We start from the raw sequence: 13,062 nt of genomic DNA, 5'->3' as shown, positions 1-13,062 counted from the left end.
AATGTTCAGACTACATGGATACATACCAAAGTATGTGGACACCTGAACATCCTATCCATATGCGCTTGGTAAATATCTTGTTCCAGTTTAGTATGGAGTTTGTCTCCCTTTTGCTGCTATAACAGCCTGGACTCTTCTGGGAAGTTTTTACACTTGGAGCACTAATGCTCTTGTGGCATCTATCTAGCCACAAGAGCATTAGTAGTTGGGCACTGGTATTGGACAATAAGGCATGGCTCACAGTAGGCATTCCAGTTCATCAAAAGGGTGTTTGATGGGGTTGAGGTCAAGTCTATGTGCTGGCCAGTCAAGTTGTTCCACGCCAAACTCTGGAAACAGTTGTTTTGTTTTTTTGTAATAGACATTGCTTTGTGCATGTGGCATTGTCATGCTGAAACAGGAAGGGATATTGGCAACCAAAATATCGTCCAGAAAAATAACAAGAGATTGGTTTATACTTCACTTAAAAAAATATATGTATCTTTGTATGAAATACAAAGATACAGATAAATAAATAAGGCTCCTATAAAAAATAAAGTAGAAAATGCAGAAAATATAATCAGGCCAAACTAGGTCTTATACGAGTTACTTGGGTAAATACCCATGTTGGACTAAAAAGTATCAGAATTCATCTTAATGCAGTAGAGAATCCAAGTATAAATATATTCCAATATCCGGATATAGTCCAACATGGGTATTTATCCAAGTAACTCGTATAAGACCTAGTTTGGCTTGATTATATTCTGAATGTTTTTATTTTTTTATAGGAGCCTTATTTATTTATCTTTATCGTTGTTTTTCATATCCATATTACCATTCTAAATAATACAGGTTATTTGGTACAGGTCTTTTTTGTTTTTATTTTATATTTATTATTCTGATTTATTTTGGTAGATATGTTGTGTGATGTACTAAATAATATATATATATATATATAATTATTTATTTATTTATTTTTTTTATTATTATTTTATTTATTTATTTTTTTTTTAAGTGAAGTATAAACCAATCTCTTGTTATTTTTCTGGACAATTCACCACCCCCCCCAGTGCCATTATATTCTCTATTTCTGAAACAGGAAGGGGCCTTCCACAAACTGTTGCCACAAAGTTTGAATCGCACAGTTCTCTAGAATGTCATTTTATGCTGTAGCATTAATCTCTTTTCACTTGAGCTAATGGGCCCAATTCAGACTTTGATTAATTGCTCTAGACCATTTTTCCTCCTTCACAAACTGCAGTTGGCAGTACACCTGTGGGTAGAAAGCTTTTTATTGGCATCCTCTAAACCCAGTTTCGTTTGTCAAGCTGCCAGATGGCGAAAATTAATTTGTCTCTCCAGAGAATGCTTTTCCACTACTCCAGAGTCCAATGGATGTGTGCTTTTCTCACCTTATTTTTTATTTTCCTTGGTGATCTGAAGCTTGTGTGCAGCTGCTCGGTCATAGAATAAATAAACCAAAAATGCAGTGGTCACCCAGTGGCCATTGAAGCTCAATCCATATAGCCCCCGACTAACAGTTTTTTGTTTTTTTTTGTGCTGACGACGTTCCCAGAGGCCGTTTGGTACTGTGTAGTGAGTTTTGCAACTGAGGGGACATAATTTTTATGCTCCATGCTCTTCAGCAGTTGTAGTTCCTGTTCTGTGAGTTTGTGTGGGCTACCTCTGTCCAGATGGAACAGTTGTTGCTCCTTGATGTTTGTACTTGACAATAACAGCGCTAACAGTTGATCAGGGCAGAAATTTGATGACTTGACTTGTTGGAATGGTAGTATCCTATGACCGTGCCACATAGAAAGTCAATGGGTCACGCTCTTCAGTGTGACCCATTCTGTTGCTAATGTGTAACTGTTGAGATTGCATGGCTGAATACTTTACTTTATGCACCTGTTAGATATGGGTGTGGCTGAAATGGCCAAGCACACTAATTAGAAGGGGTGTCCATAGTTTTGGCTATGTAGAAGGACACATACATTATATATCTTTTACTTTTAAGATTTCATTGCAAACGGAACTAATGTATCAAATACAAAAACAGCCATATAACAAGGAAGACTTTTAGGGGCATATTGAATTAGTCACGTTACTTGCAAAAGTAACGCAGCGTTAGAATTACCGTAATACCGGTAATACTTTTAACCCGGGTTTCAGCGTGCAGCTCCCTGAGCTGCGAGCAGAAAGCCGGCGTTAAAGGTACCGTAATAACGGTAATTATGCGCACTATTACCGTAATAATAGTGCGCAACCCGCGGTACTTTTGACAGTAACGCGCCCAATTGAATATGCCCCATAAAACAAAACATAAGCTTGTGCTGAGTTCTGCATCTGTGCTGTTTGTATGAACTAGTCATGTGATATGACCTTTCCCCCACATATCATATAGCCATGTTTCACAAACGTACCAAGCAGGAGAAGGTTGAATCCACTAAACACCAACATATATTGGCTTAGTTGCAGTTGTTCATTAGCACAGAAGAAGTAATCTATTCAGATATTTTATGCTTGATTTCTGCATTGAGTGGTCTAATATTTGCTATAATCGAGATGATGGGTAATGTTTCTATTTTGGGAATTCCTATTTTATTTGGAAACTAATAGTAGCTTACTTGCACCATTGCGTCCTCTTAACCCTGACTGAAGTGGTTTAATGAAACGGATTACTTGTCAGTATAGTATCAAATTGATCAATTTCTGGTATTTAAATGAATTGCAAAAAAATATGTTGGAAAAAGGATGGGACATTGAATAAAAAATAAAATGAAAAGTAGTGCTTGATGCCTGGGTGGAAAATAATGGAAATATCCAGATTTCTCCTCCGTACAATAACTTCTCAATAAAGAATGGTATTTAACATCCATGAATTTTTTTTCCCCCAAATTCGGTGTGACTGGTTTACTCGGTGATCCTTCAAAATCTCGGACCTTTTCCTTTAAACTTTGCCATTAGTTTGGTGTGTTAAATAGAACCAATCTCATTCTCCCATAATGACCTTGTGGCCACCAGGGGTCCCGACTCTGGTCTCCGTTACTCCTTCTTCCACCCCCAAAATACACTATTGCATATTTCTTTTGATGATCTATGTGCACTCACCATTACCAGGTATCTGCAAGCACGTACTGCTTATTTTCTTGCATTGTATATATACGGACTGTGCTTGCTTGGTGATTTTTTTTTTTAGCTTACCTACTATGTGCCCTCTATTATTCTGGTAACTATACTGCTTTTTTGTATTCAATTGTCGGTGGAAACGCCGAAAATCCTGCGGTCCGCGCACTATTACCGTTAATACGGTAATTTTCTTGCTGGATTTCAGAGCTGCGAGCTGAAATCCAGCTAATAGTTTTTTCCGGTGCGGAAACTAAACAATTGAATACGTCCCAAAATGTCTTAAATTAGAAAGTAATTACTGGGTGAGAAATTATTCATAGTTGTGAAAATGTGTACTTTCCTTTCTACCGCATGATTTTAAAGTATATACTCCTTTGTACATAACAAATTGCCGGTACACTTACACTGCATTATATCACAGAAGTGACTTAAAGCTTTAATTAAGCCCTCTGCACATCTGTCTCTACATGTGGTCACGTATTAAGTGACTTAAACAATAGTCATTTAAGGTGTCTAAAAGCTTTTTCCTTTTTTTTTTTTCTTTTTTTGTTTGTGGTAACTAAAATCATTGTGGTGTCTTGTTCTCTTTGACTCCTAGGGTAGACATAGCACACCTCTGCCTATACAATCTAAGTGTAATTCATAAAAAGAAGTACTTTGATTCAGAACTTGAACTCATCACATATATAAATGATAATTGGGACCTATTGCATCCTGGCGAGGTAGGTACTTGAAGTCATTTGCAATTTGTTTGGCTTTATAACACTTGACGTTCATTAGTCCTAGAGAGTACTTGTTATACTTTGGGCTTCAGAGACCTTTAATGTATTTGTGAATGAAACCGTCCATAATGATAAAGAAAAATACAGATTTAAATATAGAACAAATTGTCACTCCAAATGGTTTTACTGCAAGCTTATTTTCAGGTCTGTTAAAAATAGATGTGATCTTGCTTTATTGAGTTGAGATAGGAAATGATACTGTTTAAAAAGGCTCATGCAAAGTCCATTGTGATATCTTTAAAATACTGCAAACCTAAATTGCAAACAGAATTGAAGGCATATGAATTTTAAATGTGTTTAGTAGATTTTGGCACTTTAAAAGACTGAAAAGACCCTTTCTGCAGAACACTATTTTCCAAGGAATAAGTCTAATAGAATACTCATGATTCTAAAGATTTAGGCCATTCCTAGCTTATTTTTGTATGAATGACATTAATTGGCGGCATGTGTTAAAGCGCTTTCAGGTGTAAAATATCTGAAAAGCTCTTTTTATTTACTTTATTTTTACTTATTTATTGAAGTCTTTGGCATTGTTTACATGAAAGCACAGAATAGCATTAGTGTGTTTTTTGTTTTTTTTTGTTTTTTTTGTTTCTTTGTTTCTTCCACAGACCTGCTTGTCGAATATTTAGAACACTAGTGTACATTATTTGAGCAGTGAGAATTCAAGCACATGAACACACCAAATTCTTTAAAAGCACTCCTAGGTTAATGCTGCAGAGTTGTTGTGAAAGTAACACTTTAATTAGTAGTAGCAACCAAACTTCTCAAACAAAATGTTTGCTATAAATAAGCATGTTTTCTGCGGAAAGCATGTATAGTATGTATTGCAGACTAATAGGATGAAGTATGTTGAAAGACCCAGGGATCCATTGCACTGCCTGGGAAAAAAATAATAATTTCACAGCATAAGAGCAATCTGCCCATTCAGTTATTTAAGCTTACACTATATGAAAATAGAACCTATGTTTAAACAACTTTTGTTTAGTTTAAATTGGTTGTTGGCTGTCTACAAAATATGATCAGTAGATTAGTGATTCAACATTCACCACTAAGCTTACATTAATGCAGAATCTTTTGTTAATCTATTGAAAAGCATGTTTTATTGCACTACGACTGATGCCACATGCAGATAATTGTCATTTCTTCTAGCTGGCTGAGACGCCTAAATCAGAACGATATGAACATATTCTGGATGCATTAAATGAAAATAAGACAATGTAAGTTGCTTTAATTATGATTTTATTTCCCTTTTACATGTAAAGAGACATTTAATAAAATCGGACAGAATTCTATGAAACATTTAACTGCCCCTGTCTACTGCACACTATTTTCGCATTGCTTGTTTTGATATACATAGGTTTAATGTACAATAAACACATTCACTAGTTACATAGTTCCTCCTACATCTTCCTTTTTCCATGTTTTCTTTAAGTTGGATATATTCTGTGCAGCTCAATTATGTAAGTATTAATGAGATCCTATGTATTAGTTCTCCGCAGCAAAGTGAGCCTGCATCTGCTATCTGCAGTCCTATCTAATGCCTAAGACACTTAGCAGGAACTGTGAGTGTTGGGTCCAATTTTATATCTGGTTTTCTAAAGAATGTGTGGTGTTAAAGGTAGCTGAATCGCTTTAATTTTCATTGCAGCCTGTTAGTGCCGTCTGTTAGTTTTTAGAATGCAGTTATGAACTTGCTCAATAATGATTCTATAAATTCCGATAGGATTGTAGGCTAGCGTAACTAGATTGCAGTTACTCTTGCTCAGGCTGTACTATTGGAATTTTCGAACGTGCTTGAGGAAAGCTTTGGCTGCACAGTTAAATGTTTTTAACTTTAACAAATGTACACAAGTTATGGATATCTGTTTAGGAGTGTACCTATCAAAAAGTTAATTTTAAGTGGTAACGCACCCCTGACTCATTAACGCGTTTTTCCAATGAGTGTTTCTAATGAATAATGTGCTGGTGTCACTGTTAGCTAAAGAGCTAATGATTGGTGACTATACATCTCTGTAGGCGACACTAGCAAAACTGACGGCTTCTAAAATATCTCATGAGTACTGATGAAACACCTTGTTACAATAAGTAATGCTACTATCTATAAGAGCATTTTATTTTTAAACAGTTTTTAAGTACGTAATTGTAACACGTTCACCTTAAACCTATTTCATCACTCAGGTTTATGTCTGGAAAAGAAATTAAGAAAAAAAAACATTTGTTTGGTTTGAGGATTCGGGTTCCTCCTGTTCCTCCAAATGCTGCTGTAAAACTGGAGAAGGAAGAAAGCACATCTCATGAGTTCAAAATTAAGGGCAGGAAGTCATCAAAGCTTCTACCTGTTACAAAGTAAGTATTGTCCATTGTTAGGGGGCAAAGGGCAAGTTTTAATAGAAACTCCTCCTGGTGTGTGTGTGTTTTTTTTAGTCTTTGCACCAAATTGGACTTTATTTTTGATGTTGTACCACACTTGAAGGGATAGAAATTTTATTTTCTTTTTTCTTTTTGTGTTTGTTTAGGTAAAGAGGTAGCAGATACAACTCTCTAAGTTTGCTCATAGCTTGTACAAATGGACAACCTAAAACTATTTCTAACATATTTGTTTTAGTTATTAACAGTTATTTCTATAGTGCCTACACATTGTGCAACACTTAAGTTATTCACATCAGTCCTTTCCCCAGTGAAGCTTACAATCTATATTCCTTACCACATGTACACAGGCATGGTTTTGTCCGAAGTCAGTCAACCTGTCTGTCTTTGGAGTGTGGGATGAAACCCACAAAGATAATACCCTTATTGGAATCAAACTCATGGCCCTGGTGTCGTGAAGCAGCAATGCGAACCACTGTGCCATGGTTGCCTCTGTGCTGAGTAAAATTAAGCACATAACATTTTTTTTGAGGTTCTTGACCATTTTAAACATATTTTGTAATTTTAAAATAATCTAGCCTCCTTATTGTTCATGTGAATTGCAGTGTAAGAGAATGGGTCCAATAGAATGGATACCATCAGGGTCTCTAAAGCAGATTTGAGGTCACAGCCCACAGATTTTGCACCTCTGATTTAATAGGCCTTCTTTCAAGTTACCTATTAGGATGCAGCGCTGAAGCACAGATCTCCCATCACATATGGAACTCCTTCTCTTTCAAGGAAAATCACTAACAGGATGAAAGGGAAAAGATTATTTTATGTAAAGGCAGCAGCCCTGAAATGACAATAGAAAGTGTCAGTGAGGATAAAGGTGGGCTGAAGGAAATTCATCATTTTTAATTGAGTTTGTTTTATACAATGATTTGCTTCCATTTGTGTATTTAAGATGGTACTGCCTACATATACCTCCTGATCAGGGTCCTTGAGCTGTACACACTCAGCTTGGTTCAACATCTGACTGGTGGTGCTCATCATTAGTGAAATATGATTGTATAAGGAGATAGCTGAGTTTGATGATCGTGAACATTAATGTACGTGGAGATTAGTGTGTACACTCTGCTAAAAATGAAAAATAAGCTATCCCTGTGCAGAGGAGGTAGTGACTGTCTCTTCTGTGACATTCCCCATGATTCTTTCTAGAGAGGAAAATAATATTGAAGTGAAGAAGAGGAAACCAGTGGGTCGTCCCCCAGGCTCACACAGGAGAAAGCTCTTGCAGAACGACAACTATGTTGCTCCATATTCAGTAAGCATGAAAACAACAACTAAAACTTTTCCCAAAAAGTTTTGGCTACTTTAGTTTTACTACTTTAACATATCAACAATTCATGTTCAGAAACCCTTCTATTACTGTATGGCATGTCGATTTAATTATCCTAATCATAGCTTATAACTGCGCACAGCGCAATATATATATATGATGCCACGCCTATTGCTACTTCTGCTGCTCTTATGATACCTTGTTGCTTACCTGCAATACCTACTTTACTATTTTACTTACAAATAACCACACTAAAGTGTGTGTATATACTTAATTCTCAACTTTATAGCCTATAAAGTCTACTACAGCATAGCTTCCAGTTCACTGCTCTGTCTTGTATACCAGATAGATGGATATATAATGATTGGATATATCTATCTCTTATGTGTGTTGGATTTTGTTTTTTTTCTTTGTGTTTTTACTCTGTAATATTTGTGTATGCTTTGTTACAATAATACTTTGTTTACAATAACTGCGATTCTACGATTAGCTACTAAATTGTGCAGTGCACTTAAACTTTTAGACACTATACAATATAGAAATGAAACCATGGTAAAATATTAATAATAAGTTACTTCCAAACACAAGTGCTAATAAAGGTAAGAAAAGTTCCTGATCGCTAAGAGCTGATCCGTAGCATTGCAGCTCTCCCTTTTAAAACTTCAGCGGTCAGATGATTCTGTATAAAAGGAAAAGGTCTGTGGACTCCGTGCAAAACCTAAACACCCCAATCATGGTTGAGGAGAAAGATGCTGCAGTAGTCTTTTCAAATAAAAATGCCCCTGGTGTGCATGGCTTGTCTTTGGAGCTTCAAAAGAAATTTGGATTTTTTTATTTTCATCCCAAAGTTGCTTGAGAGTTTTAACAATTTACTTGCTGCCACCTCCCTACCATTATCCATGGCTGAGGCGTTGATAATTGTTATCCCCATACAGGGCAAATACCCACTACTTCCCGATTTTTCTACCGGCCCATCTCTCAATTACCGACGTTAAGATTCTAGGTACGGGCCACTTGTCTGAATAGTGTTCTCACCCACAAAAACAACCCGGACTTTGACTGGCTTTATGCCAGAGAAATCTACGTCCATCAATTTGAGACGTCTTTTTACCCATTTTCTGATGCCATTGGCTGCTGACAGTGAGAATGTGATTGTGTCCTTGGATGCAGCCAAGACATTTGATTTTGTAGAGTGGAACAGGGTGCTTCATAGTTAACTAATTAATTTTATTATTTATACGCCTTCTGACACAATACTTAATTGTGCCGGATTATAAAAAAATAATGGGTGCTTATAACTCCACTTGGTGTACTGGATGTGAAACAACATTTGATATCAACATGTTCAAGCAGAATGAAGAATTTCACAAACCAGTCCATCCATTTGAGGCTATACACATCCGAACGTGGTTTGGTGCAAGTTCTCATTCATTTTAGTCTTCTCTGCACTGCGGTTTGAGTACTTTGTAATTCAGCTTGTACATGCTGCCAATGTGATTGGTTGCTGCACGCACAGTTCTCCAACTGGAAAGAAGGTCAACTGTATCTTCATTTCTGATTAATGAGCACTGATGAAGCTCTGTGCAGATGTTGGCCGATCTTCCTGATTTGACAGGTATCCAGGAATGTATTTCTATTCAGCTTGCCTGCCTGTCAAACTGGAAAGTACCATATTTCACAGCATACATGGTTGTTGCTTCTTTGACTTTACAATACCCCAATGTGATGCAAGACAGAGTTTATATAATTGGCATCTCAGTAAGTGAAATGTTCACTACAGACACCAGATTTGACTCGTACACACACAGGCAATGTTGGTGATGTCAGAATAAGCATAACTGACATATGTTGTTTTTGTAATTTGAATATTCTATCTCCCCCTCTGTCTGTCCAGGGGCTGCTGTGTAATGCGCATGGGTTCTGTGGATTCCTGTTTCTTAGGGAACATAGGGAGTTGACACTACTTCCACCTCTTTGGTGTCCCCCTATTATTATTAGCCACCACTGCGGCGGGGCATTATACTTTTCAGTGCTGGGACTGATGGCAATTGATAACCCTACTAAAAGCAATCGTCCCATCACAAAGTAGCCATGGGATAGGCCATTGTAATTGGGAACAGCCCATGTTCTCTTGTGTAGTCATGGTTCCGTGGCAAGCTCAGGGGTTTTCATAGACCCTGTGTTTGTTGAACAGTGACCCTAGACTGGGGAAGTAGCTGAATCATTTATATTTTCATTACTTTTACCTTGGTCTACTTGTGGCTCTCCACCTTCTAGAAGTCTCTACAGGCCCTGCCAAACAGTGAATGACTTAAGCTAACCAATGGAGTTACATGTTACATCCCCACAGACCCAGTTGGCACTAGTGGAGGTCAGGAAGGGCTCCTAGTAAATGGGCAAACTGATAATGATCTTGGAGCAGAGGTGAAATCACATCTATATGAAATAAAGTTAATAGAAACAAAAAAATGAATATTATGTTCTGTTTTTATCATCACAGAAAATGGAGACTGATCTAGTATTGGAGAAAACCAACACATTAGAGTCACCAGATCAAAGAAAGTAAGCTATGGCACTTCTTGCTCTAGTATTTATAATATACGTGTATTGTTTTTAATTAATTATTATATTTTCTGTTTCAGAAATGCTGATATCACCACTTTCCCATCTAGTAACTCAGATTTAGAGTCCAATGCTGCCAGTTCAAAAGAAACTACCTCAACCAGCCTTTCCAGGTACATTTAGATGGGTTTCATAGCAAAGTATGACTTTCATAGTATATATAATGTATATAGAACTCTACACAAGACAGAATCATAGGACTGTACACTGACAATCTGGCTGTAACCATTGTCTGATTAAATAGTATGCCAAAATAGTATGATCTCCACATGTTCATACTATATTCTTAACTAGGGAACAAAGCTTCATAGTCTACTGTATTGCTGAGCAAATGATCATCATCATCATCATCTATTTATATAGCGCCACTAATTCTGCAGTGCTGATGTAAATGATTTGGAGCTTACTATCTATATCCCCTAACTTATACACACACAGACCGATAGACTAAGGGCAATTTTAATAGCAACCAATTAACCTAACAGTATGTTTGACTGTGGGAGGAAACCGGAGCAAACACGGGGAGAACATACAAACTCCACACAGATAAGGTCATGGCCAGGAATTGAACTCATGACCCCAGTGATGTGAGGCAGAAGTGCTAACCACTAAGCCACTGTGCTGCCCCACATGCGCACACAATTACGGTGTTTTGGGATTAAAATCTTAGTAGCTGGGCCATAAGTAATTTTGTCTGGCCTCCAGTATTGAAAACATCTGTATAGTTGCAGGTTACATTATTGGCTTATAGAATTTGTACAGAGATATAAAAGTCCTGTCATATCTATTCAGGCCATTATGTATGTTTTCTGTTTAGTCCTCAGTCAGACATGAGAAGAGTGACACGCACAGGGAGGTCCTGGTCAGCCGCTGTACCAACGCCTAGAAAGCGAGGCCGTCATCCTCGAAAAGCTCTCCAAGCTCACAACTCGGACATAGGAAGGAACGATGAATGCAAAGAAGATTCTCAGCTTGCTGGACTCAATACAGATATTGTTAAAAATGATCATGACTTCCAGCTGCATCATCTGAAGAATTCCATTACCAATTACTTTGGTGCTGCCGGGAGAATAGCTTGCGGTGAAAAATACCGTGTGTTAGCTCGTCGAGTAACTCTTGACGGGAAGGTGCAGTATCTTGTGGAGTGGGATGGAGCAACAGCCTCCTGACCGCTGTCCTGGACAACTTGTCTCCTTTTTTGTTTTTTTTATTCAGGTTCCTTGAAGTGATAAATAACTTATTGTTCTTCACCCCTTTTTACTACCAAAGTGCCTACAACACAAGTGGCAGTAAATGGGTGGTGGAATAGAAAGAAGATAAAGGTCTATTTTGAATGCATTGGTTTCACAACCGTTGACAGTGGTTACAGTGCTTTTAACCAAATATCTGCAGCAGTGCACATTTCTGAGAATGGTGTGGTTTACAGTATTCCTAATCAAGCATTAATGTTGTGTATGTAATGTGGGTTTTGTACGTAGTGTGCCGTTTAACCCCTTGCTGCTAGACATGCCAACACTGTATTAAGTAGTTCATGCAGCTCTTTATGTTTCAGTGCCTCGTTCCAATTCATAAGGTATCATTTGTATTGGTTATTAGATGAATATGCAGATTTATTCGGTTTTCCCTGTATATTGGCAAGGGAAATTGACCGTTTGATACGGTTGGTCGCCAAGTTTGTAGCTACAACCTTCAGTAATGGAAATGGAAGCAATGGTTTCAGTGACATTGTAACTGATTCCACCTCTGCCGAGAACTTTTTTTTTTTTTTTTTTTTTAATAAAGTAATTGACATTGATACTTAGTTACCTGTGCGTCTCAACAATTACAAATTCTTGGTGCTTATGCATCAAAGGTTTGTTAATATTTAAAGAAAGCAAGAAAAACACAAGTGATGCACACCTCTTTACAGCCTAATGCAATTCAATGAGTTTGCTGCTGCGAAAAAATGCAGCTAGTGCAATTCACCACTGCTATAGTTTTGTATGATTTCCAACGGTAATTTTGCCACTGTGCTCATAAATCTGGACTATGATGCACTGACATACAGTTAGTGTTACTGTACCTGTAGTTTTTCATGCAGTGTTTATTTGATAGGTTTCTTTCATTGTGGAGCTTAGTGATTAACATTTATCATGTCCAGATTAACACATTACACAAACTGATTATTATATATATTTCTGCTTCACTTGTGTGTGTGTGTGCAGCTGTCCTTACCTTGTTTTGTTGCAATAAATCCCCTGACAACTAGCAGAGCTGTGCGGTTCTGAAGAGTTGGGCTACTTTGATTGTCCGTATGATGTAGGTGAATTGTCCCTGTTGTGCAAATTCTTACGTCTTTACCGTGAGAGTCACTATAATCACCATAAGATTGGCTACTCTGGCAGCAGAGGGGTTAATTAATGATGCCTCATCCAAATCTGAACAATTCCCCGTTTTCCTTTTATAGAAGTGTTAATGTAAGTGTGTCAGTGGTGCTGTAGCCTGTTCTATCTTCACTCATACTAGACATTTGCTGGCACTGTTGCCTTTAAGCAATGTATTTAAGAAATCTTTATCTTTTGTAAATTGCCTATGTAGGTAGGTAGACTATCCTGTTTCATCTTTCTCTCCAAATGTGATCTATGCAATAATTTTACTTTTTTTAAATTATGTGACGAGGACAGTTGAAATACAATTGCGATTTATGTGTCAGGAACACTTGCAGTATTTACACAACAGCATTTTCCTCTTCTTTGCCCTATACCTGGAGATGGGTGGAATTGTAAAGATTTCCTTTTTCTATTGGTATTTTCCTAACTCACACATAGTGTTGGTGCTGATTTTCTATGAAAAAAATAAATAAAAAAATCAAGATCTTAA

General features: G+C 37.2%; 1 protein-coding gene across 1 annotated transcript in view; it reads left to right on the top strand.

Moving 5' to 3' along the window:
- MTF2 (metal response element binding transcription factor 2) overlaps positions 1-13,062 on the top strand; it is a 27,638-nt gene extending 14,576 nt beyond the window's left edge. The window contains exons 9-15 of the mRNA XM_075182361.1: positions 3,707-3,830; positions 5,043-5,110; positions 6,072-6,239; positions 7,461-7,566; positions 10,082-10,143; positions 10,224-10,316; positions 11,021-13,062. Of these exons, the coding sequence (XP_075038462.1) occupies positions 3,707-3,830; positions 5,043-5,110; positions 6,072-6,239; positions 7,461-7,566; positions 10,082-10,143; positions 10,224-10,316; positions 11,021-11,372 (973 nt within the window). The 3' untranslated portion in view covers positions 11,373-13,062. The remainder of the gene's footprint in view (positions 1-3,706; positions 3,831-5,042; positions 5,111-6,071; positions 6,240-7,460; positions 7,567-10,081; positions 10,144-10,223; positions 10,317-11,020) is intronic.

Source organism: Mixophyes fleayi, chromosome 8 (genome assembly GCF_038048845.1).
Source record: "Mixophyes fleayi isolate aMixFle1 chromosome 8, aMixFle1.hap1, whole genome shotgun sequence".
In the NCBI taxonomy this organism is placed as follows: Eukaryota; Metazoa; Chordata; class Amphibia; order Anura; family Limnodynastidae; genus Mixophyes; species Mixophyes fleayi.
The sequence above is the reverse complement of the archived record's forward strand: the minus strand, read 5'-3'. Positions and strand labels throughout refer to the sequence as shown.